This window comes from Coregonus clupeaformis, chromosome 20, assembly GCF_020615455.1.
Source record: "Coregonus clupeaformis isolate EN_2021a chromosome 20, ASM2061545v1, whole genome shotgun sequence".
Taxonomy (NCBI): Eukaryota; Metazoa; Chordata; class Actinopteri; order Salmoniformes; family Salmonidae; genus Coregonus; species Coregonus clupeaformis.
Window position 1 is genome coordinate 4,483,850 of NC_059211.1, and position 26,737 is coordinate 4,510,586.

At 44.5% G+C, this 26,737-nt stretch overlaps 1 protein-coding gene across 3 annotated transcripts in view; it reads right to left on the reverse strand.

Moving 5' to 3' along the window:
* Positions 1–24,631, reverse strand: part of armh3 (armadillo like helical domain containing 3) — a 29,493-nt gene extending 4,862 nt beyond the window's left edge. Inside the window, exons 1-25 of one of the 3 annotated variants that reach the window (XM_045205269.1) lie at positions 24,509–24,631; positions 23,448–23,512; positions 23,224–23,327; positions 21,321–21,377; positions 20,772–20,918; positions 19,136–19,243; positions 18,875–18,967; positions 18,630–18,704; positions 18,270–18,356; positions 18,144–18,200; positions 17,027–17,070; positions 16,073–16,133; positions 15,779–15,825; positions 15,493–15,568; positions 14,483–14,576; positions 12,693–12,794; positions 11,892–11,950; positions 11,726–11,791; positions 11,570–11,639; positions 10,924–10,984; positions 10,685–10,773; positions 7,965–8,047; positions 5,107–5,233; positions 3,723–3,798; positions 599–677 (exon numbers count right to left, since the gene is read on the reverse strand). In XM_045205269.1, coding sequence (XP_045061204.1) covers positions 599–677; positions 3,723–3,798; positions 5,107–5,233; positions 7,965–8,047; positions 10,685–10,773; positions 10,924–10,984; positions 11,570–11,639; positions 11,726–11,791; positions 11,892–11,950; positions 12,693–12,794; positions 14,483–14,576; positions 15,493–15,568; positions 15,779–15,825; positions 16,073–16,133; positions 17,027–17,070; positions 18,144–18,200; positions 18,270–18,356; positions 18,630–18,704; positions 18,875–18,967; positions 19,136–19,243; positions 20,772–20,918; positions 21,321–21,377; positions 23,224–23,327; positions 23,448–23,460 — 1,875 coding nt within the window. In that variant the 5' untranslated portion in view covers positions 23,461–23,512; positions 24,509–24,631. Of the gene's footprint in view, positions 1–598; positions 678–3,722; positions 3,799–5,106; positions 5,234–7,964; positions 8,048–10,684; positions 10,774–10,923; positions 10,985–11,569; positions 11,640–11,725; positions 11,792–11,891; positions 11,951–12,692; positions 12,795–14,482; positions 14,577–15,492; positions 15,569–15,778; positions 15,826–16,072; positions 16,134–17,026; positions 17,071–18,143; positions 18,201–18,269; positions 18,357–18,629; positions 18,705–18,874; positions 18,968–19,135; positions 19,244–20,771; positions 20,919–21,320; positions 21,378–23,223; positions 23,328–23,447; positions 23,559–24,508 lie in introns of all 3 variants that reach the window. The other 2 variants (XM_045205268.1, XM_045205270.1) reach the window with 2 other exon arrangements.
* Between the last annotated feature and the right edge of the window lie 2,106 nt (positions 24,632–26,737).

A 26,737-nucleotide genomic window follows, 5' to 3' on the forward strand; every position in this document is an offset into this window, starting at 1 on the left:
ACATTACAGTCACTTCTAATGGGGAAATTCAAATCTCATCTAAAGGTCAAACTGTGCATTGACGTCATTTCATTTAAACGTATTCTCTTCTTGTTGGGAATAAATCTGGGAGATATCAGCTGAGAGGTAATTGGGGTGTGTAATGCCAGAATATTTCTCTCTCTATCTCTGTGTAATGACAGAATCCATCACTGTGCTTATCAGCTGGTAAATAAAGCATATATCCCCAAAACCTTTTCCCTTTCTTTCCTCTCAGCCATTTTCTGTCCATTTGTTTTTCTCTCCTCTCATTAAATGCTGCTTGATGGAGTGCGGTTAAAAGCCTATCTCCCGGTGCAATGTGAACACTGTTTCAAGGGATGTGTTCCATTGTGATGTCATAAAGAGCCTCAGTCTGAATTTAAACACTGTTGGGCCATTATGATATCACAAGCAGGCATGTTGTGACCTCATTTATTTATTTATCCCTTATTTCACAAGGTAAGTAGATGTTATATTATATGTCAAAGCACACTCATAATAGAGTGTGCTGTGACATCATAAGGGGTTGTGGTGACATCATAAGGGGTTGTGGTGACATCATAAGAGGCATGTTTACCTGGTCCTCAGACAGCTGGGAGATGTGGTTCACTGCAGCGTACGACTCAATCTTGGGGTTGAAATGGTTGATAATGGCCCTGAAACACACACACACAAACAATTAGTTGAAGCATTGGTCAGAGAGAGGGTAGTAATACGTAAATCACAGAATTTTATAGAGACGCTCCATTGCTGTGATGGAACTATGTTTAATCTTTCAATATATTTATAAAATGAAGAAATATAAAACTGGATGGGACCAACACTGCAGCATATATTAGGTATTCTGAACTAGGGAAGGGGGAGAGAGATGGAGAGAGAGAGATGAGAGAGAGAGAGGGAGAGGAGAGAGAGAGGAGAGAAAGGAGAGAGAGAGAGAGAGAGAGAGAGAGAGAGAGAGAGAGAGAGGAGAGAAAGGAGAGAGAGAGAGGAGAGAGAGAGAGGAGAGAAAGGAGAGAGAGAGAGAGGAGAGAAAGGAGAGAGAGAGAGAGAGAGAGAGAGAGAGAGAGAGAGAGAGGAGAGAGAGAGAGAGAGAGAGAGAGAGAGAGAGAGAGAGAAAGGAGAGAGAGAGAGAGAGGAGAGAAAGGAGAGAGAGAGAGAGAGAGAGAGAGAGAGAGAGAGAGAGAGAGAGAGAGAGAGAGAAAGAAGAGAGAGAGAGAGAGAGAGAGAGGTGCCCAAACTAATGAACACTGACAGTCACAGCTCTCACTCCTTTGAGCCCTCATGCATTTACTATGTCTAGAACTACCCTTGTATACGAAGGAAGATCTCACACACATACACACACACACACACACACACACACACAAGACCCCTTCCCATCTTATTGGTTATTTAGGACAATAAAATATTCCGTTCTTATATGCCTAACAATGGCTGCCCTCCTAATCAATGTCAATTATTACACTGGCCTAATGACATACGGTGTTAACAACATGGGCTGGAATCAGTGGTGCAGGGATTTCTAATGATAGTCTTATTGATAGCCACCTATTGTCCTACAGTAGTACGGCTGCTACTCTATAAGGTCCCATGAAGACCCTAGAATAGAATCTCTCACCCTCCACCTCCTTATAGACCAGGGAAACTAGAGAGATGAACCTTCCCTATGGACCAGGGAGACCAGGGGAAGGAGGGGGGAAGGGGTAGAGGAAGAGAGAGAGGGAGACCAGGGGAAGAGAGAGAGGGAGACCAGAGGAAAAGAGAGGGAGACCAGGGGAAGGAGGGAGACTAGGGGAAGGAGGTGGGAGGGGTATAGAGGAAGAGAGAGAGAGAGGGAGACCAGGGGAAGGAGGGAGACTAGGGGAAGGAGGTGGGAGGGGTATAGAGGAAGAGAGAGAGAGAGGGAGACCAGAGGAAGGAGAAGAGATAAACAGGAGAAGGGACAGAGATGATAAGAGACACTGAGAGAAAAATAAGAATGAGAGAGAGAAGGAACAAGGGGAAGGAGAAATGGGTAAGGATGGAGAGAGAGTAGAGAGAGTAGAGAGTAGAGTAGAGAGAGGAGAGAGTAGATATTAGAGAGAGTAGAGAGAGTATAGATTAGAGAGAGTATAGAGAGTAGAGATTAGAGAGAGTAGAGAGAGTAGAGAGTAGACAGTACAGTAGAGAGTAGAGAGAGGAGAGAGGATAGAGAGTAGAGAGGAGAGAGAGTAGAGGGTAGAGAGAGTAGAGTAGAGAGAGTAGAGAGGAGAGAGTACAGATTAGAGAGTAGAGAGAGTAGCGAGAGCAGAGAGTAGAGAGTAGAGAGAGCAGAGAGCAGAGAGTAGAGAGAGTAGAGAGTAGAGGGAGTAGAGAGAGTATAGATTAGAGATCAGAAAGAGTAGAGAGTAGAGAGAGTAGAGAGTAGACAGTAGACAGTAGAGAGTAGAGGGAGAGGAGAGAGAGTAGAGAGGAGAGAGAGTAGAGGGTAGAGAGAGTAGAGAGAGTAGAGTAGAGAGAGTAGAGAGTAGAGAGGAGAGTACAGATTAGAGAGTAGAGAGAGTAGCGTAGAGATTAGAGAGAGTAGAGAGAGCAGAGAGTAGAGAGTAGAGAGAGTAGAGAGTAGAGAGAGTAGAGAATAGCAAGTAGAGAGAGTAGAGAGAGTAGAGAGGAGAGATTAGAGAGAGTAGAGATTAGAGAGTAGAGAGAGATTAGAGAGTAGAGTGTAGAGTATAGAGTAGAGAGTAGAGAGAGTTGAGCGAGTAGAGTAGAGAGAGGAGATTAGAGAAGAGAGTAGAGAGAGTAGAGAAAATAGAGATTAGAGAGAGTAGAGAGAGTAGAGATTAGAGAGAGGAGAGAGAGTAGAGAGGAGAGAGTAGAGAGTAGAGAGTAGAGAGAGTAGAGATTTGAGAGAGTAGAGAGAGTAGAGATTAGAGAGAGTAGAGAGAGTAGAGAGTACAGAAAGTAGAGATTAGAGAGAGTAGAGTAGAGATTAGAGAGAGTAGAGAGAGTAGAGATTAGAGAGGAGAGAGAGTATAGAGAGTAGAGATTAGAGAGAGTAGCGAGAGTAGAGAGTAGAGCGTAGAGTATAGAGTAGAGAGAGTAGAGTAGAGAGAGTAGAGATTAGAGAAATTAGAGTAGAGAGTATAGAGAGTAGAGAATAGAGAGAGTAGAGAGATTAGAGATTATAGTAGAGATTAGAGAGAGTAGAGAGAGTAGAGTAGAGAGTAGAGATTAGAGAGATTAGAGAGAGTAGAGCAAGTAGAGAGTAGAGTAGAGAGAGTAGAGAGAGTAGAGAGGAGAGAGTAGAGAGAGTAGAGATTAGAGAGAGTAGAGAGTAGAGATTAGAGAGATTAGAGAGAGTAGAGCAAGTAGAGAGTAGAGTAGAGAGAGTAGAGAGGAGAGAGGAGAGAGTAGAGTAGAGAGAGTAGAGAGTAGAGAGATCCCAAGTGGCAACCATTATTCCCTCTCTCTTCTTTGCCCTCTTCTCGTCCTTCACTGGATCAATAATGTTACTATTGAGAGGACTCTCTGACTCCATCTCAATCTCTCTGCCTCTCTGAATCTCTCTCTTACTCTTTTAACAAGCTCTGTCCATCTCACTTTCATCTCCATCCCTCCCTCTCATTACCCAATCTTCACCCCTTTCTCTCTCTCCGTGTGCAAGTGCTCTCTACAACTAGTGTGTGTGTGTGTGTGTGTGTGTGTGTGTGTGTGCTTACCTGACATTGACCAGTGAGTGTGTGACTTTACTGGCAGGCTCCTTCCACTGGCCAGTGTTGGTGGACACTCTCAGAACTGTGAGGAAGAGAAGTACACACACACACATTCAGTAATCTGGATATGATTATAAACACACACACATTCAGTAATCTGGATATGATTATAAACACACACACATTCAGTAATCTGGATATGATTATAAACACACACACATTCAGTAATCTGGATATGATTATAAACACACACACATTCAGTAATCTGGATACGCTTATAAAGAAACACACATTCAGTAATCTGGATACATTTATAAACACACACACAGTCATTAAGACATTTTACATGTTTTACATTTTAGTCATTTAGCAGACGCTCTTATCCAGAGCCACTTACAGTTAGTGAGTACATACATTTTCATAGACACAGTGAGAGAGAGAGACTGACCCATGCAGTAGAGGTTGAAGATAGACAGACAGAGAGAGACTGACCCATGCAGTAGAGGTTGAAGATAGACAGAGAGAGACTGACCCATGCAGTAGAGGTTGAAGATAGACAGAGAGAGACTGACCCATGCAGTAGAGGTTGAAGATAGACAGAGAGAGACTGACCCATGCAGTAGAGGTTGAAGATAGACAGACAGAGAGAGACTGACCCATGCAGTAGAGGTTGAAGATAGACAGACAGAGAGAGACTGACCCATGCAGTAGAGGTTGAAGATAGACAGAGAGAGACTGACCCATGCAGTAGAGGTTGAAGATAGACAGAGAGAGACTGACCCATGCAGTAGAGGTTGAAGACAGACAGAGAGAGACTGACCCATGCAGTAGAGGTTGAAGATAGACAGAGAGAGACTGACCCATGCAGTAGAGGTTGAAGATAGACAGAGAGAGACTGACCCATGCAGTAGAGGTTGAAGATAGACAGAGAGAGAGACTGACCCATGCAGTAGAGGTTGAAGATAGACAGAGAGAGACTGACCCATGCAGTAGAGGTTGAAGATAGACAGACAGAGAGAGACTGACCCATGCAGTAGAGGTTGAAGATAGACAGAGAGAGACTGACCCATGCAGTAGAGGGTGAAGACAGACAGAGAGAGACTGACCCATGCAGTAGAGGTTGAAGATAGACAGACAGAGAGAGACTGACCCATGCAGTAGAGGTTGAAGATAGACAGAGAGAGACTGACCCATGCAGTAGAGGTTGAAGATAGACAGAGAGAGACTGACCCATGCAGTAGAGGTTGAAGACAGACAGAGAGAGACTGACCCATGCAGTAGAGGTTGAAGATAGACAGAGAGAGACTGACCCATGCAGTAGAGGTTGAAGATAGACAGAGAGAGACTGACCCATGCAGTAGAGGTTGAAGATAGACAGAGAGAGACTGACCCATGCAGTAGAGGTTGTCAAAGATCTGGTGCATCCTGACGATCTCATAGTAAAGTTCATCATAACTGTTGGAGGTGGGCAGGAACGTATCTCCATATGTTATAAACATGTTGAACAGATTCACCACCTGGGGGGTGAGAGAGAGAGAGAGAAAGGAAATGCATAAGCACTTTGAGTAGTGCTGAGCGATTAACCGGCATATTATAATTTTTTTAACAACTAATTGACTGACGTCGGTTCAATTACTTGAATTCCATTTAGTTCGCTTTTTTGGAGAGCCAAACACGCCGTTTCTCTAGAGAGAAATCAAATCAGTCATGAGAGAAATCATCTCAAGAACTATGTGGGATGCTGGGCTGAAGGGCGTTGTAGTTTTTAGTAAGCAAATATTCAACCTAGTTCAGAGCAAAAACGTGGTAATTAACTACAATGACCATAATCCATTGCGCCAGACCACATGAGAGAGGAATGTACACAACGACTAGAGAGAGGTATAGAGACAGTTCATTGAAGCATGCCTTAGTAAAATGATTCAGTCAGACAGCTCTGCAGCATCCTTACAGTAGGCAGGCTAGCCTAGCTAATTAGGAAGACTAAAGTACGGTGAGCACTGAGATAACTGGCTGGCTGGCTGACTGCTACTGCCTGAGCAGAGACGAGGACTTTAAGGAATTAAAAATAATAAAAAGTCATCAAATAAAAACTAGGTAGTATACACAACTAAAAATATGTTATCATTTCCTATTTTTCTATTGATGTCTACCCAGTGTGGACCTGACAGAGACAATGGAATGTTTTGGCAATTGAATGTTCCCTATTTTTGGCATTTCCATTAAAAAGTTATAAAATCATTTTAATGTCATTATTTCATGACATCAAAATCGTAAACCGTGATTATTTTGTAATAATCTAAACGAAACCGAACCGACCTCAAAAAGCACTCATCGCTCAGCACTAACTTTGAGACACCACTCTCTCTATAATTTTCTCTAAACACATTCAAATACTGTATAAAACACAAACACACAGAGAGAGAGAGAGAGAGAGAGACACGCACACACACATGGACACAGATACGGACACAAGATGAGCAAGCAGAAGGGTGTGTGTGTAAATCTGTGTATGTGTTCTCACCAGCAGGACCAGGTGAAAGATGTTGTGTTAGGGACCAGGGGCCAACAGAACGGTCTAGTGTTAGAGCCTAGGGGCCAGGGAGTTAAGGCTAGGGGTTGGGAACTAGGAGTAGATATTAGTGTTTGTCTTCACCAGCAGGGCCAGATGAAAGATGTTGTGCTTGGCCAACAGAACAGTCTAGTGTTAGAGGCTAGGGGCCAACAGAACAGTCTAGTGTTAGAGGCTAGGGGCCAACAGAACGGTCTAGTGTTAGAGGCTAGGGGCCAACAGAACGGTCTAGTGTTAGAGGATAGGGGCCAACAGAACGGTCTAGTGTTAGAGGCTAGGGGCCAACAGAACGGTCTAGTGTTAGAGTCTAGGGGCCAACAGAACGGTCTAGTGTTAGAGGCTAGGGGCCAACAGAACAGTCTAGTGTTAGAGGCTAGGGGCCAACAGAACGGTCTAGTGTTAGAGGCTAGGGGCCAACAGAACAGTCTAGTGTTAGAGGATAGGGGCCAACAGAACGGTCTAGTGTTAGAGGCTAGGGGCCAACAGAACAGTCTAGTGTTAGAGGATAGGGGCCAACAGAACGGTCTAGTGTTAGAGGCTAGGGGCCAACAGAACGGTCTAGTGTTAGAGTCTAGGGGCCAACAGAACGGTCTAGTGTTAGAGGCTAGGGGCCAACAGAACGGTCTAGTGTTAGAGGCTAGGGGCCAACAGAACGGTCTAGTGTTAGAGGCTAGGGGCCAACAGAACGGTCTAGTGTTAGAGGCTAGGGGCCAACAGAACAGTCTAGTGTTAGAGGGACTAGGGGCCAACAGAACGGTCTAGTGTTAGAGGCTAGGGGCCAACAGAACGGTCTAGTGTTAGAGGCTAGGGGCCAACAGAACGGTCTAGTGTTAGAGGGGCCAACAGAACAGTCTAGTGTTAGAGGCTAGGGGCCAACAGAACGGTCTAGTGTTAGAGGGACTAGGGGCCAACAGAACAGTCTAGTGTTAGAGGCTAGGGGCCAACAGAACGGTCTAGTGTTAGAGGCTAGGGGCCAACAGAACAGTCTAGTGTTAGAGGGACTAGGGGCCAACAGAACAGTCTAGTGTTAGGGGCTAGGGGCCAACAGAACGGTCTAGTGTTAGAGGGACTAGGGCAGGAAAGCTTTTCAGCCTGAGTGCCACAACGGCATTTTGAAATTCAACAGAGGGCCGCACAGATTTTTTTTTGTGACCAACTTGTTCATCAAAATCTATTTGCAGGCCAGAAAAATGGCAGTTGTTTTAAAACATTTAGGTCCACTATCATTTCTACCTAGTTTCAGACGTTCAAGAGTGGCCTGGAGTGCTTTTTTATATACACATTACTCCAACCACCCACGGGCCTGGTCTAGGGGTTAAGGTCTAGGGGTTAGGGTCTAGGGTCTAGGGGTTAGGGGCTAGGGTCTAGGGGTTAGGGTCTAGGGGTTAGGGGCTAGGGGTTAGGGTCTAGGGGTTAGGGTCTAGGGTCTAGGGGTTAGGGTCTAGGGGTTAGGGGCTAGGGGTTAGGGTCTAGGGGTTAGGGTCTAGGGGTTAGGGTCTAGGATCTAGGGGTTAGGGTCTAGGGGTTAGGGGCTAGGGGTTAGGGTCTAGGGGTTAGGGTCTAGGGGTTAGGGGCTAGGGGTTAGGGTCTAGGGGTTAGGGACTAGGGGCTAGGGGCTAGGGGCTAGGGGTTAGGGGCTAGGGGTTAGGTATTAATGTATGTGTGTGTGTTCTCACCAGCAGAGCCAGGTGAAAGATGTTGTGCTTGGCCAACAGAACGGTCTCATTGGACAGCAGAAATTTCAACAGGTTGATCAGAGCTGGTGGAAAAAGAGAGAGCAAAGAAATCCCACATGATTATTCTAATACACTTCAATACAACACAAAGATAGCTTGTCTCTGAATGGAAGGACTGAAACAGATAGGAGTACATGGCAACTGTTCAGACCCTCTGCTGAACTCATTAGTATGTGAGACAATTGAAAGACAGAGGGGGTGGAACTGAAGACAGAATAACATCAACAACGTCAGTGTGCTGAGTGTCTAAGCAGAACAGCTGCTGATGGTACAGGAAGCTGCAGAGCAGAGCTGAGGGGATGAATACATTTATAAAGCAGTGCTATTATTAAGGCATATTTCACACACACACACGCCAGCTGCAGGCATAATTCATGGCGCGGGAGAGACATTCACACAGAGACAGAGGAAGATTAGAGACGGACAGTGTTAGGGGACACAAACACGGTCATGCTCAAACCATACACTCAGACGAAACGCACACGGTCATGCTCACCTCACACACACACACACACACACACAGACACACACAGGGCCCAAACTGTTTCTTTTCATGTTTCATACACTGGTTTGATCACAGCAACAGAGACAATGTGAGATCAAAGATTTACATTATTCATGTATTGTTCTCTGCTCATCACTGACAATCAATTGCTATGTGTGTGTGAGTGTGTGTGTTCTAAGTGTGTGTGTGTTCTGAATGTGTTTATGTGTGTGTGATTTAAGTGTGTGTGTGTGAGTGCACACGCGTGTGTGTCAGGGTTTCCGTTAGCCGGTAATAGCCGGCTTTTGGCCGATAAAAAAATAGAACAACCGATAAATAAAATTGCCGCCGGCCAATTGTCCGTGACAAGAAGAAAAAATCCCATTGTGAAATCATGTTTTTTAGCCTCTTGATTGGTGGAAATACCAGTCGATCGAAATACATTTGACCACATTCTTATTGGTCTAAAGATTAATTTGCATAATTTAGTGGAATTAAATTGGCACGTGTGTACAGTACATTCGTAATACATTTTATTTATCACATGAGTACAGCATACAGACACAGAGCCTTTGAGCTGAAAACCTGTCGGACAGCGTGAGAGCTGCTACTACAGCATCTCAAACAGAAAACATAGGCAACGGAAGGCCGGCTTCATCAGCGCGTCACACACCACTATGCAATGAGCTGGAGGCAGTATGCCTTTTGAAAACATATACTTAACTGTTTGAAACCGGAACGTTTCACTACATATTATGAGGCATGTCTTACCTTGCTTCAAAGTAGCCTAGCTGAAATCAGGCCATATCCGTGGAGGCAATTATTTTATATCAACTTTCTTTCATTGTCCAGTAGCCAAAGGCACAATCCCAGTCATATTAGCAACCCATGCTAGTTGCTGCATATTAGATCTCCCCTGGATATTTTCATCTCTGTCACATGAAACCGCTGTCATGTGCGGTGCGCTTTGACAACAGTGTTTTCCCGCTAATTGTATTAAGGAACAAACATTCACACACAGCCTAATGCCTTGTGCACAGTGCTCCACTTATAAATGTGAAGAAATAACAGTTTATCAACATTTAAAGCTAAACGTTCTGATCTGTTGCATGAGACTCATTTCTTTTTAAAACATGTATTATGTAGCCTAGGCCTACTGGTTGTGAATTTGGGATCTATCTTCCCACAACTGTCCCAGAGTCAGTTTGGAATAGGCTATTTGTTTCTCGACAAGCTGGCCAATGGAATAAGTTCACTTTTCTACTATGGGGGATAGTAGATTGACATAGGCTAGTGATTTTGCTGTTTGTTACTTGTCTTGTTGGCTGAGTAAATGTGGACAGTTATTCTAACATCTTCAAAGTGCACATCAGAATTCGGTAAGAAGGACACGTCATTGCATCCTCGACTTACATGTTCGGGTTGATATGAATTACCGTATTCTAAATATGATTTCTGTCATTCTGAGCACCGTGGATGGACGCCCTAATCAGGTTACACACCCAATGCATAACTCCTGAGTGGCGCAGTGGTCTAAGGCACTGCATCGCAGCGCTAACTGTGCCACTAGAGATCCTGGTTCGAATCCAGGCTCTGTCGCAGCCGGCCGCGACCGGGAGACCCATGGGGCGGCGCACAATTGGCCCAGCGTCGTCCAGGGTAGGGGAGGGAATGGCCGGCAGGGATGTAGCTCAGTTGATAGAGCATGGCGTTTGCAATGCCAGGGTTGTGGGTTCGATTCCCACGGGGGGCCAGTATAAAAAAATATGTATTCACTAACTGTAAGTCGCTCTGGATAAGAGCGTCTGCTAAATGACTGTAATGTAATGTAATGTAATGGGTCCAGTAAATGTCTCAAATGTCCGGTAAATTCCGGTAAATTCAGGTCCCCTGTAGCTCAGTTGGTAGAGCATGGCGCTTGCAACACCAGGGTTGTGGGTTCGTTTCCCACGGGGGGCCAGTATGAAAAATGTATGCACTCACTAACTGTAAGCCGCTCTGGATAAGAGCGTCTGCTAAATGACTAAAATGTAAATGTAAATTAAAATGCTGCCGGTCAAATGTCCGGCGCCACATTTTCCTGAAGGAAACCCTGGTGTGTGTGTTCCTACCTGACCACAGCTGTGTGTGAGTGTGTGTGTTCTGAGTGTGTGTTTTAAGTGTGTGTTGTTCCTACCTGACCACAGTTCTCTCCAGGTATAATGTAACCTGATTCTGCATTTCTTCTGGTAGCAGATGAGCTTGTGGATCACCTGTACGCAACGCCTGGTGGACACACACACACACATAAACACACACCACCACACATACACACAAAGGTATCATCATTAAAGACATCTTCAGTGTATGCATCTGGGTAGAGCAGTAACATATTTGGGTCATTGTAACATGGGAGACATAGGCTAGCCGTCTTACATGTAGAGATCCATAGGAAAGTCCTTCATCATATGAGTTACGATGAACTCAACCATCAGGTCTGGGGAGGGAGAGACAGAGAGAGAGAGAGAGAGAGAGAGAGAGAGAGAGAGAGAGAGAGAGAGAGAGAGAGAGAGAGAGAGAGAGAGAGAGAGAGAGAGAGAGAGAGAGAGAGAGAGAGAGAGAGAGAGAGAGAGAGAGAGAGAGAGAGAGAGAGAGAGAGAGAAGCGAGAGAGAGAGAGAGAGACAGAGAGCGAGAGAGAGAGAGAGAGAGAGAGAGAGAGAGAGAGAGAGAGAGAGAGAGAAAGAGAGTGTGAGAGAGACAGAGACAGAGACAGAGACAGAGACAGAGACAGAGACAGAGAGACAGAGAGAGCGAGACAGAGAGAGCGAGACAGAGCGAGAGCGAGACCGACAGAGACAGAGAGAGAGAGAGAGAGAGAGAGAGAGAGAGAGAGAGAGAGAGCAGAGACAGAGACAGAGACAGAGACAGAGACAGAGACAGAGACAGAGACAGAGAGAGAGACAGAGAGAGAGAGAGAGAGAGAGAGAAGTCTTTACCGTACAATTAAAATGTATATGAATGTTTTGATCTACAGCTACATTAATGACTATAGAATATACCATGTTGAATGGTTCCACGTACCTAGAACAGCACACACCAGAGGTCTGGACGGGACGTTCTTCTCTGCTGCCTTTTTCCTGTGTCTCATGGGCTGTATACACAGAACAGAGGGTGAACACACACACAGAAACACACACACACACACAGAAATACACATACACAGAAACACACTCTTACCATTCTATGTAGATTGACTCTGAAGTTCATGTTGTCGTCGTGGAGAAAGGCATCAGCATACTGGTCCTATTGAACAGAGAGAAAGAAAGAGAGAGAGAGAATATAAGAGCAGAAGGGACGGAGAGAGAGAGAAGCAGAGAGATTGACCCCGTCCAGGTGAACATACCTCTGTTATACAGGTGAGGATGATGAGACAGAGTCTGGCACTGTTGAGTCTGTGTTCATCTGGAGAGAGAGAGAGAGAGAGAGAGAGAGAGAGAGAGAGAGAGAGAGAGAGAGAGAGAGAGAGAGAGAGAGAGAGAGAGAGAGAGAGAGAGAGAGAAACATAGAGAGAGAGAGAGAGAGAGAGAGAGAGAGAAACATTGAGGGAGAGATATGGATTGAAAAAGAGCTCAATGAAAAGGCAAAGTAGCAAGAAGGCAGATGGAGAGAAAGGGAGGACAACTTGACAGCTGGTATTTTGAGATGAGGACTGAGAGGAGGACTGAGAGGAGGACTGAGAGAAGTGGGGGAAGAGAGAAGAAGAAACGGGGGAAGTGGTGAACAAGAACAAAAGAGGAATGAAAGACGCCATGACAGAGAGTATAGAGACAGAGTGAATAAAGAGATAGAGAGATAGAGAGGGTCCTGCATGACTGTGGAGGAGTATTTGAAGAAGTGATAGAGGGTATAGATAGATATAGATCACATGTCCAACTCATTCCACGGGGGGTTCCTTGGACCTGATTGATGATTTAAGGTCAGTAATTAGTAAGGAACTCCCCACACCTGGTTGTCTAGGTCTAAAAACCAAAAACCAGCAGACACTAGGCCCTCCATGGAATGAGTTTGACACCCCTGATATAGATAGAAAGTGGTAGAGAGATAGAGATCGTCTTACATGACGACAGAGAGATACAAAGTGATAGAGATAAAACAGAGGTAGAGTGAAAGAGAGATATAAAAAGAGATGGCCGTGTATTTAAACCTTTGGTGTCCTGCATGACGATGGAGGAGTACTTGAGGAAGGTGATGAGCAGGTTGCTGCTCTGGAGGTTAGGATCCAGGGGGAGTTCTGAAGAGTTCATCACTGGAAAACAGGACACACAACGTTAGTTCAACATAATACTAATGTTATGTTGAAATGTTGAAAGATCAATTTAAAAGGTCCAACGCAGCCATTTTTGGGTAACAGTTAAGTACCTTACTGTGATTGTTTTCAAATAAAACGGTCAAAAAGAAACAAAAATAGCTTCTTGGCATCAAGCAAGAATTTAGCTAGGACTTCTCTGGAAGTGGTCTGAGTTGAGAGGGGAAAACTGAAAATGTGCTGTTGTTGGCAGAAAAGTTTGGAATTCTTGTATTGGTCTATTAACTAATTTACAGCCTGGTGATGTCACCAGAAAGGCCAAAACTCCACCCCACCAAAATAGGCTGACATTTCAGCCAGTCTTTTCAAACAGTTCTTACACTAAACAGGCATTATATATATTTTATTTTCACAATTTCACAGTATTATTCCAACCTCATAGTTTGGAAATATAAAACACAGGAAAAGTACTTTTTTTTTACTGCACTGGTCCTTTAAACAGGGAGAGACACCTCAACCTCACAACAACTCCACTGCAACATCCATCACTGGTAGGGAGAGAGACACGGACATTTAAGTTCAACAACGTTCATTTAACTTCATAGTAACGTTACTGGAATGTTGAAAGTTCGACCTAATTATGAATGTTACTGTAGGCAGAGACAAGAAGAAGAGAGGTTATACAGTGATCCACTATTAGCTAGTCAAGACTCTATACGAGACAGTCAGTTCTATCTTAAATCTCTGAGCGAACAACTTCTACCCGACCCGACCCCACTCTCCTCCCTCCCTTTTTATTTGTCCTCATCCCCCTCTCTCTCCAATCCTGGCTGACTGGATCAGCTCCAAGAGGACTGGTTATGACATCATAAACATGAGCCAGCCAAGCACATGGTCCACAGGGGGAACAGGGTGTGTGTGTGTGTGTGTGTGTGTGTATATGTGTCGTGACAGGTTTCTCTACCTGAAAGATTAATCTGTATTTGAAGCCAGTTACGTTAATATTTCATACAGCAAATGGCTTTTAGCAAGAAAAACACACACACACACCATGCATGTTTTAACAGTTACATTGCACGTGAACTGAACAGGTTCAGATTGTGTGTGTGTGTGTGTGTGTGTGTGTGTGTGTGTGTGTGTGTGTGTGGTGTGTGTGTGTGTGTGGCGCACGTGTATGGAGGGGTCATCAAAAATGGATGGCCAAAAACACCGACGATAAACATTTTTGTATTTTTTTTAAACAGAATGTTTTAGCCGCTTCTTAAAACGTTTCCTCCTATTTCCACTGGTTTTAAGGGGGAAGGGAGATAAAGGGTGAAGCGAGATTGAGGCTCGGCTGACTGACCAAGCGTTCCATATTCCAGAATTACCCCAGTAACAGAAAAGAGAAAAAATATACAACTCTATTTTGTTGAACTAAGTCAAATTAAAACACTAGTGAATACTACTACTAGGGCAATACAGATTTCATTTCATTCAATAAAGATTTCATTTCATTCAATAAAGGTTTCATTTCATTCAATAAAGGTTTCATTTCATTCAATAAAGGTTTCATTTCATTCACTCATTCATTCACTAATTCACTAATTCAGTTGGTCATTCATTCATTCAGTCAATAATTCATTTGTAAATTCCATTCATTCAAGGGGCAAGGTGGCCCCAGAGATTGGACCAATCAGGTTACTCACTGTCCATAGAGGGCGGGGTTGTGCCGAGCGGCGTCGTGGGAGTGGTCAGAACAGGGGTGATGGGTGTGGTCGGGATGTCAATCTCTGGGTGACTCTGTTGATTGACAGGTGACAGAGCAAATGAGTGAGGAGGGGAGAGAGAGGTAGAGGAGGCAGACGGAGAGATAGAGGGATTAGAGGGAGAGAGAACATGACTTTCAAGGAGAGCTGAGCAGATGAAACCAGAACAAAGAAAAGTCCCCCTATTTCTTCTCCTCTCCTCCTCTTTCCAATCAGCGTCAGCTCATTCTATACAACACTATCAGACATCAGAGATGCCAGCGCCAGATTGAACAAAAACACTGAATTTAGAAAAAGAATGAATGCCCTCCTCCTTTATATCCCTCCCTCACCCCCCTCTCTCTCCGCCTCCCTCCCTCTCTCACCCTCTCTCTCTTGCACAGTCCCTCACCCTCTCTCTCTCCACCTCCCTCCCTCTCTCACCCTCTCTCTCTTGCACAGTCCCTCACCCTCTCTCTCTCTACCTCCCTCCCTCACCGCCTCCCTCCCTCACCCCCTCTCTCTCTACCTCCCTCCCTCACTGCCTCCCTCCCTCACCCCCTCTCTCTCTCTACCTCCCTCCCTCTCTCACCCTCTCTCTCTTGCACAGTCCCTGACCCTCTCTCTCCACCTCCCTCCCTCACCGCCTCCCTACCTCACCCTCTCTCTCCACCTCCCTCCCTCACCGCCTCCCTCCCTCACCCTCTCTCACCGCCTCCCTCCCTCACCCTCTCTCTCTCCGCCTCCCTCCCTCACCACCTCCCTCCCTCACCTTCTCTCTCCGAGAAAAGGAGGACAAGTTGAGGACGGAGGAAATCAACTTCTTTCCCTCAAAGCCACAAAAATAACATAATAGAATAATTTTGTTTCTATAAATAGTAGTTTAACTTCACCTGAGCGAGAACAGAAGAGGAAAATAAAGAAAAAGAAGAAGAAGAGGTTTTGTTTCTAGCAACATTAGTCGAAGTCACCTGAGCGAGAACAGTGATGAAGTTGCGGTTGAGGTGCACGGCCTCGTACAGCGCCAGCAGAATCGCCTCATTGGTCCTGGGGGAGGTCAGAGAGGGGTCAAAGGTCAATATCAGCCAATTAGAACGATGGTTCCAGATTGTATTTGTGACATCACACTGACTAAGGGGCCAAAGAGGCTCTGCTTGGATGAAGTTGTCCCATAGACACTGAACTACAGTCAGGTCTGTGTTTTTCACCTATTAGATCTGTGACAAAGGGCTATTTCTACTCTAAGCATGTACTTACTGTACTGAGAGCTTCTCATCCGCATCTGCAATGAACATACTGCCCACCTGTGGACAAGACAGGAATTACAATGAGAGGAAGTTGACAACGATGACGAGAAAGATTAGTTGATGAAGTGTGTTGGTGGGTCACACAGAATGAAATAGAACATATTGGGCCACTTTCCCTGACACAGATTAAGCCTAAAACCTTTTTCAATTGAGAATTTCCATTGAGCGTGCTATTTAGTCCAAGACTGGGCTTAATCTGTGTCTGGGAAAGCGGCCCAATATGTTGGGTCAGATGTGTTCTTACCATACTGGTGAGAGTAGAGAAGAACCCTCCATGGTTCTCCTCCTCTTTGTCTTTGTACTGTCTGGAGAAACAGACATAAAGAGAGAAAATTAGCATCAACACTTTCAATAACCAGACCAGAATATAAAACTTCCCCCCTGGGGACATCAGCATATGAATATGAAAGTATGAACATTAAATATCGCAACACTGGCAGGCTATCATCTGTCACTTTAATGTGTTCTGTTTCTAAGCAGACAGACAGGTCTTCCTGTTTCTAAGCAGACAGACAGACAGGTCTTCCTGTTTCTAAGCAGACAGACAGACACAGACAGACAGGTCTTCCTGTATCTAAGCAGACAGACAGACACAGACAGACACAGACAGACACAGACAGACAGGTCTTCCTGTTTCTAAGCAGACAGACAGACACAGACAGACAGACAGGTCTTCCTGTTTCTAAGCAGACAGACAGACACAGACAGACAGACAGGTCTTCCTGTTTCTAAGCAGACAGACAGACACAGACAGACAGACAGGTCTTCCTGTTTCTAAGCAGACAGACAGACACAGACAGACAGACAGGTCTTCCTGTTTCTAAGCAGACAGACAGACAGACAGGTCAACCTGTTTCTAAGCAGACAGACAGGTCTTCCTGTTTCTAAGCAGACAGACAGGTCTTCCTGTTTCTAAGCAGACAGACAGGTCAACCTGTTTCTAAGCAGACAGACAGGTCTTCCTGGTGTTTTCACCCTGAATATTAACATCAAAGCCACACATGCACGTACGCTCACACACACACTACTAGAATGCAAGCTGTCAAGCTGAGACATACAACTACAGTAAAAATAAGGTAGCATTTGTAGAATAAAAATAGAAAAAAATATGAAAATGTGAATTCTAAAGTAGATCATTTAACTTTTCTTTTTTTTAGTTGACAGTTAAAAGATTGTAATGTTTGTTTCCAGATCTTACCTGTTATATTCTGTCAGGGCTTGGCCAACCACCAGACCCATTCCCTATGAAAAAGACAAGAATCCTTTTGTATGAGACTTTTGATGAAAACATGATAACAGAATGGGTATACTAGTACTAGTTATTTTAATTTTAATGATAAACACTCTCTAAAGTCTAAATTAGGGTTTCTTAAACTTTTTCAGCCTGGGACCCAAATTACAAATTCAGTGTTTTCCTGGGAACCAAGCTCTTGAAAACATCCAGTAAAATTTGGTTAGGAGTCGTCCCGTCCCCCCACCTTGCGGGCAAAACATTTTAGTGGCCCCCCTCTTGACGGCGGAGAGAAATTGTATTTCATTTCCTGCAATTCTAAAGATTTTGCCATGTTGCTGTTTTAAAGCAAGTATTCTGCAATTCTACACATCATGTCATGGGGGTGTAGAGTCAAATCTATTTACACATCATGCCATGGGGGTGTAGAGTCAAATCTATCTACACATCATGCCATGAGGGTGTAGAGTCAAATCTATCTACACATCATGCCATGGGGGTGTAGAGTCAAATCTATCTACACATCATGCCATGGGGGTGTAGAGTCAAATCTATCTACACATCATGCCATGGGGGTGTAGAGTCAAATCTATCTACACATCATGCCATGGGGGTGTAGAGTCAAATCTATCTACACATCATGCCATGGGGGTGTAGAGTCAAATCTATCTACGTGGGGGTGTAGAGTCAAATCTATCTACACATCATGCCATGGGGGTGTAGAGTCAAATCTATCTACACATCATGCCATGGGGGTGTAGAGTCAAATCTATCTACACATCATGCCATGGGGGTGTAGAGTCAAATCTATCTACTCATCTTCCTGCAATTCTACCTATTTTGTCAAAAGGTTGTTTTTTTTACTCTGACATGTCGCGACCACCATTAACATGACCCATACTTTAAGGAAGGCTGCTGTAAATGATAGGAATACAGTGGCTTTGTGAAAGTATTCACCCCCCTTGGCATTTATTCCTATTTTGTTGCCTTACAACCTGGAATTAAAATGGATGTTTTTTTTGAGGGGGGGACGAATACTTTTGCAAGGCACTGTAAATAATAAAGCATGTCAATGAATACTCACATCTAGGGTTGGTTCATCGTCCACTATGGAGAGCTTCACAATGTAGGGATTCACAGACTAACAACAAAGAAGAAGAGTTAGTACGGTTCTATCCTATCAACAGAGGAGGAAAACACACTGCCTCACCTCGTACTTCCTGTAGTTGACCAGCAGAGCCAGGAGGACAACAGCATCATAACCATGTTGCCCTCTAGTGGACACGTCTGATAGGATCTACACAGGGGGGAGGGAGGAAGGGAGTATGGAGAGAGAGAGAGAGAGAGAGAGAGAGAGAGAGAGAGAGAGAGAGAGAGAGAGAGAGAGAGAGAGAGAGAGAGAGAGAGAGAGAGAGAGAGAGAGAGAGAGAGAGAGAGAGAGAGAGAGAGAGAGAGAGAGAGAGAGAGAGAGAGAGAGAGATTGGCACGGTCATCAATCTACTAGGATCCCATATTAACAGCTAAATGACCTAACATTACTTACATCACTAGTCTTCACTAACACTCTTACCTGAAGAATGGCCTCAAAGATGCTGTTGATCATGACATACTCTAGGATGGTGTTCTGACTGATGTTGTCTGTTACCTGCAACACAAACAAACGATTTAGTGAGAGAGAGCGTGTGAGTGAGTGAATGAGTGTGTGTGTGTGTGTGTGTGAGTGAGTGAGTGAGTGAGTATGTGTGGGTGAGTGAGTGAATGAGTGTGTGTGTGTGTGTGTGAGTGAGTGAGTATGTGTGGGTGTGTATATCCTACCGTCACTAAACACAGCAGTAGTTTGAGACACAGGGCCTTGAGACTTTCTGAACCCTCCCCACACAGCAGGCTGTCTAAACTCTCCATCAGGTCCTGTGGGAGACACACAGGTCATGTTCAGTAGGGTCAGACAGGGAAAATAAGCTTTCAAAACGGAGGAAGTGTTGCTACATGAACACAAAGCTCTCCAATCTTCTCTCTTAGGACGCACACACACAGCAAGCTTTCCAAACTCTTCATGAAATCCTATAGGACACACACCTTCATGCGGAGCTCAGCCTTGTCGAAGCCCATGAGCATGTTGATGATGTCGAAGCCCGAGGCTGACTTGTTCTTCTGGTGAACCCCACGGAACAAGGCACACAGAGTCTGGAGGAGAGGACAGATACACCTTTATGACAATGTGGGTTAAAGGTCAAACACTACAGGTTTAAAGTTCTACGTCCAGACCATAGATTATAATAGAGGCCTCTAGTGGCCAAAAGGCCGTTTCAGCATGGGCAACGCCATTGAGGTCTTCCACCATTTTAAAGTAACTGTCACAGACGCTATAGTCACACAGATCCAAAGATGAGACCTCTATCTATCTCTATGGTCCACACCCATACATCCTGTCTATAGCCACGTCAGTACCATAGCCGTTCCATGTCCGGACCCATACATCCTGTCTATAGCCACGTCAGTACCATAGCCGTTCCATGTCCGGACCCATACATCCTGTCTATAGCCACGTCAGTACCATAGCCGTTCCATGTCCGGACCCATACATCCTGTCTATAGCCACGTCAGTACCATAGCCGTTCCATGTCCGGACCCATACATCCTGTCTATAGCCACGTCAGTACCATAGCAGTTCCATGTCCGGACCCATACATCCTGTCTATAGCCACGTCAGTACCATAGCAGTTCTATGTCTCTAGAGCTGTGTTCTTCAACCCTGGTCCTGGAAGAACCACAGGATGTGCAAGGTTTTGTTCCATCTTAATCCACACACCTGATGCGATTTACACTGAGTGTACAAAACATTAGGAACACCTGCATAGACTGACCAGGTGAATCCAGGTGAAAGCTGTGATCACTTGTTGATGTCACTTGTTAAATCCACTTCAATCAGTGTAGATGAAGGGGAGGAGACAGGTCAAAGAAGGATGTTTAAGCTTTGAGACAATTGAGACATGGATTGTGTATGTGTGACATTCAGAGGGTGAATGAGCAAGACAAAATATTTAAATGCCTTTGAACGGGGTATGGTAGTAGGTGCCAAGCGCAGCGGTTTGTCTCAAGAACTGCAACGCTGCTGGATTTTTCCACGCTCAACAGTTTCCCGTGTGTATCAAGAATGGTCCACCACCCAAAGGACATCCAGCCAACTTGACACAACTGTGGGAAGTATTGGAGTCAACATGGGCCAGCATCCCTGTGGAATGCTTTCGACACCTTGTAGAGTCCATGCCCTGACACCTTGTAGAGTCCATTCCCTGACACCTTGTAGAGTCCATGCCCTGACACCTTGTAGAGTCCATGCCCTGACACCTTGTAGAGTCCATGCCCTGACACCTTGTAGAGTCCATGCCCTGACACCTTGTAGAGTCCATGCCCTGACACCTTGTAGAGTCCATGCCCTGACACCTTGTAGAGTCCATGCCCTGACACCTTGTAGAGTCCATGCACTGACACCTTGTAGAGTCCATGCCCTGACACCTTGTAGAGTCCATGCCCTGACACCTTGTAGAGTCCATGCCCTGACACCTTGTAGAGTCCATGCCCTGACACCTTGTAGAGTCCATGCCCTGACACCTTGTAGAGTCCATGCCCTGACACCTTGTAGAGTCCATGCCCTGACACCTTTGATCTGGTGCTCCTCTGCCAGGGTCTGAACACACACACACACACACACCTGTAGGGCGTTGACCACTTTGATCTGGTGCTCCTCTGCCAGGGCCTGAACACAGTGGTGGAACAGACTGTTGATGTTGTCTTTAATCTTCATCACCTCATCTCCATCCAGAGACTCTAGCTTGGCCTCCAGGTACTCCAGATTCACCTGGGGGGGAGTAGAGGAAGGGTGGATGGAAGACGGAGGATTTGGAGAGAGAGGGGGAGGAAGAGGGAGGGTTGGGAGAGAAAGGGTGGATGGAAGAGGGAGGGTTGGGAGAGAGAGGGGGAGGAAGAGGGACGGTTGGGAGAGAGAGAAAGAGAGAGGGGTAGGAGGGACGGTTGAGAAAGAGAGGGAGGGAAGCGGGAGGGTTGGGAGAGAAGGGGGGAGGGTCACAGAGAGAGGGAGGGTGGGGAATGGGAGAGAGGAGTGAAAGAGGAGCGGGGTGCGTTGAGGTTATGGTTAGAGAGCATTTCCCTTTTTGGAAGGCAAATGACAGCCAAAAGCTTTGTAAACAAATGTAAAGACTTCATTTTATAAACAAAATGTAAACAACTGTCTCTCTCTTACCTTCATGAGGAAGAGTTCATCCCAGAAGCGAGAGTTGTTCTTGGCTGGATCGTCTTTCTGAAGAGGGAGGAGAGGAGACATGAGAGTCGTTCCATGTCATTTCAGCAAGCCATGACACCCACCATCTCAGACTGTTCTGAAATGGTTTCAAGCCAGTCCTCCATGAAAGCAAATCAGTTTCTCCTCATTTTTATGCTTAATTTTTGTCCAGGAAACAGCCCCTTTGTGTTTGGTTTATTCCCTTCAAAAAAGGTCTGGATTAATTACTGTTAGACCATTCCCTGGTCAACAAGCAAACCATTAGGCTACAGTAGTTATAATGGTTTCAATGTTATGTTCTCTAATGGTCTTCAATGGTAAAAGTCCCAAGCACACACTGTATAGTGTTGTGTAATTGTAATGATATTGGGTTGGGTTTAATGGTAAATGTCACTGATCACGATACAAATCAATTCCAATTTTATTTGTCACATACACGTGTTTAGCAGATGTAATAGCGGGTGTAGCGAAATGCTTGTGCTTCTAGCTCCGACAGTGAAGTAATATCTAACAAGAAATATCTAACAATTTCACAACATATACCCAATACACATAAATCTAAGTAAGGAATGGAATTTAAGAATATATACATATATGGACAAGCAATGACAGAGCGGAATGAACTAATGAGATGAGTAGTGCAAGATATGTAAACATTATTAAAGTGACTAGTGTTCCATTTCTTAAAGTGGCCAGTGATTTCAATAGGCAGCAGCTGCCTATTGATACATATAGAGATGTTTCCAGATCATTTTATAGAAAAACCATGCAATTAATTATTTTATTTGGGTTGTCACAACATTTCAGTCCCTAGCCCATTTCTCCATCAAAGTTTTGGGCTTGTAGGAAAAGTCTTCATATGAGAATCTCAGAGAGCGGCCACTTGTTGGACTATTCAAGGAGAGTTGGGTTGAAGCAATAGGTTGTTATTAGGACAAACTGAATTGCTTTCATGGAGGACTGGCTTGAATTGTGAGCGTGACCACACAATCTATTTCCATAATGAGCCAAATCTATTGGTTTTCTACCCAAAGTTGCAAAAAAAACACAAGAGACCAGCAAAATGGATAATAGAGTGTTGCGGTATAGCAGGAACAGCGGCATCTAGTGGTCAAAACCTGGTACTTTCACACTACTTTATGGTAAATAATGCAAGCGACTTCAATTACTAATTTCTCTGAACAGGGAAAAAAACATCACCAGATTCACAGGGAATACATAGTATGGAGAAGCAATACTCCAAGTCACAGCTTCATACTATTTGTCAAACATAGAGAACTGATACTGTATACTGGTTGTTGGGGTGAGATTGGTATGGAGGGTCCGTGGGTGGCATTTGACCATTTTGGGGGGGGGGATTCATTATGTCTTACTCATTGGTAGGAAGAGGTTTGGTCCAAATCGGATGTTGGGTACTCTATTTATTGAATATTATCTGAATCCTATCAATCAAAATGGCCAATTTGGGTGCAATCAATTAGCTTAATTTCTCAGAGATTAAATTATATTTCAACAAAATAATGTTTCAGGAATGCTAATTGTATCCATTACTAACTACAGAAAATGCTTTTTTGAGGCGAAAAACAAACTATGAAAGGAAGTCCACCGCCCTCATTTCAGTTCCTGTCTGTTCCGACTCTCACTCTTTCTTCCACTTTACCTCCTTCTCTTCCCCTTGTCCTCTTCCTTTCATCTGCTCTTTCACTTTACCCATCTCCCTTTCACTCTGCACAAACCTCCCTTCCTCCCTCCCTCTCTCTTCTTCTCTCCTCTCTTCTTATCTTCATCCATCATTCCCTCTTCTCTCTCTCCCTCCCTCTCTTCTTCTCCTCTCTTCTCATCTCTATCCATCCCTCCATCTTACCGCAAAGATCTCATCATACATCAGCACCACTTTCTCCTTCAGGGGTTTCTTAGAGGAGGACGTCCTTCTCAGAAGCCCCGCCTTCTTCTCCACCTGAGACATGGCTGGGTCCGGACACACACACAAATAAGTAAGCATAGAAATATAAGCACAGTAGATCCAAATAGGCATGTAGCTAGTCTTCACACAGAATAAAACAAAAAGGACAGTCAATACATACACACCAGTTTTAGGCATTCGACACTGGCTTGGACCCGCATTCAACAGTGTTAGTGTGTAGAAGGTGCTTCTGTTGTCAAGAATGTATGGCATTTAGAACCCTCACTTCTGGTCGACTTTTAAAACAGGGTTAGATAACTGTCACTTATTACCCATTTATATACAGTATATGATTAGTCATCAATGTATGGTTGCAAAATAAATAATTATTCCCAGCTATTGCAATAGCAATCAACAAAAGTTAACTAGGCCTAAATCAAGTAGCCTAAACTGTCAACAAAGCATTCTTAGCTACATGTGTTCACTCAGTCATTCACATGAAGTGATTTTATAACGCTAGCTACTATAATAGGCTACTATAATAGAAACAATGAATGTAACACAAGCTAACTAGTTAATCGTGATTCATGTCCTTCTCTGACTGTATCCTGATTGTTCTCTTTGCGCAACAGGATACTACAACTTGGGCCTGCCATGACTGTATATGCATTGATTGGACTACTGCTGTACTGTAGTGTGGAATGTTAGCTAGCTGTCTACATTTCCAAAGGAATACATAGCTAGCTAGTTTAGCATGATATCTGTCAGTTTCATGCAATATATCCCCATAAAGCATATGATAGGTAAGAACAGTTCACTGCATGCAATAGTCAATCCATAGGTAATTGTTTACACATGACTAATAGTGGTTAGCCGAGTTGGTAGCTAGCTACAGCTGATGCTAACTAGCTACCTGTCTTTAGCTAACTAGGTAGCCAACCTACGTTGTTGTCAGTCACAGAAAAGTTCATATTCAAAGGTTAAACAAATCTTTATTTAGTACTAGGCAACTCGGTTCCTAAAGTGCAACTCAAACATCGGCCGCTCTAGTGCTGGCAAATGTTAGCGTTGTTGACAACAGCAAGCTGCTACCTACTCGTAATGCATAGTGAAATTGTGGCTATCTAGCTAGCTAGCTCTTTTCTTCCAATGTGTGCTTCCTTGTCGATGTACAACTTCACATCGTTTGAGAACAGCTAGTAAGATGTATATTTTGTCATAAATTATTCATCAAATCCCTTCTTACCTCAATCAAACGATTATTTATATGAATCCATACCGTTCACTCAGAAAACTACAGATACCAATGTTAGCTTGCTAGCTAGCTAGCTGTGAGTGAGACTTCCCTTGCCTGTCTGGAGACTGCGTGGTCATAGCGCCTGTGTGGTCACTGATCGTACTGTATCGAAGATACTGTAGCTATCACTGATTTACAATCTACTCAATCTTCTGCATACAGTAGTACATTCAATTCACTACTAGGAGGACAAGAAGATAAATATATTGGAAATAAGTGTACTTTAATGCTTTCATGTGTCATCCTCTGGGATTCTTTGTACTTTTTCATATATCTTTCCAAAAGCTTTAATTTGTCCAAATTGTCCATTACTGGTGCTCATGAAGGGTTATAAACGGTGTTTGTTGAACTTCTCTAATGTCTAAACGCCTGATAGGTTCAGTCTAGAAAATGTAAAGGTCTTTCCACCCTTCACATAACTTTGTTTGGCTCATTCGCTGAGATTGAAAGTAAATGTCATCAGATAATAATAAGACATTGAATCTTTTCTCTGCCAACACTGTGAGCGATCGAGGCATTGTCTCGAAATGTCACAGACGGACTCCGGAATCTTTTGGAGATGAGTTAACAGAATACAAAGGTCCACACACTAGTGCGTCCCAAATGGCACCCTATTCCCTACATAGTCCACGAGGGCCCTGGTCAAAAGTAGTGCACTATATAGGGAATAAGGTGCCATTTGGGACGTGACCTCTAACCCTTCTATCCTTCCTATCTTTTCCCCTAAAAAATGTAAGACAAGAAAAATCTAAATGGCACCGTCAAGAAACGTTTTATGTTGTATTTCAGAACTTGTATTTCATTGATCCTCTGGTTCTTTTGTCAATGCATAATGTGCTCCTTTTGATATACTGATATATGAAGATGGGGGGGGGTCATCGTTATCAACGTACTAGTAGCCTATAAGTCCAGTCAGTCCATACATCAAAAGAATCAGAAGAAGTCGAAAAATGTGAAAAGGTTGTCGGAGGCAGAGGGTTGCGGAGACTGGGGGGAGGAAGAGGGAGGTTGGGATGATGGGGAGCCCTGTATTGGGCGGAGGGCTGAGGGGCTCAGACTGTGGGCAGGGGGCTAGAGGGGGGCGTCATGGACACCAAGGTAGACGGATTCCCCTGCTGAGGAACAGTCGGAGGGGCATAACTTGACGAACAACCCTGCAATGACGACGAGGGCTAGTTTCCTGTCCCGGACGAGGCAGCCATCCGCATCGCCCTAGGAATATTAGCCACTACGGACAACGACGGAATTCTATGGACGAAGCTGGCCCGTCTTTGGCCCATAGCCTCAGCTGATGCCAGATGATGAGATCTAGTCGTTTCCATGGTATCTGGTGTCGGTGGTGCTCTAAAGGTAGAAAACATACAGTGAGTGAAAAAAGTATTTGATCCCCTGCTGATTTTGTACGTTTGCCCACTGACAAAGACATGATCAGTCTATAATTTTAATGGTAGGTTTATTTGAACAGTGAGAGACAGAATAACAACAACAAAATCCAGAAAAACGCATGTCAAAAATGTTATAAATTGATTTGCATTTTAATGAGGGAAATAAGTATTTGACCCCCTCTCAATCAGAAGGATTTCTGGCTCCCAGGTGTCTTTTATACAGGTAACGAGCTGAGATTAGGAGCACACTCTTAAAGGGAGTGCTCCTAATCTCAGCTTGTTACCTGTATAAAAGACACCTGTCCACAGAAGCAATCAATCAATCAGATTCCAAACTCTCCACCATGGCCAAGACCAAAGAGCTCTCCAAGGATGTCAGGGACAAGATTGTAGACCTACACAAGGCTGGAATGGGCTACAAGACCATCGCCAAGCAGGTTGGTGAGAAGGTGACAACAGTTGGTGCGATTATTCGCAAATGGAAGAAACACAAAATAACTGTCAATCTCCCTCGGCCTGGGGCTCCATGCAAGATCTCAACTCGTGGAGTTGCAATGATCATGAGAACGGTGAGGAATCAGCCCAGAACTACACAGGAGGATCTTGTCAATGATCTCAAGGCAGCTGGGACCATAGTCACCAAGAAAACAATTGGTAACACACTACGCCGTGAAGGACTGAAATCCTGCAGCGCCCGCAAGGTCCCCCTGCTCAAAAAAGCACATATACAGGGCCGTCTGAAGTTTGCCAATGAACATCTGAATGATTCAGAGGAGAACTGGGTGAAAGTGTT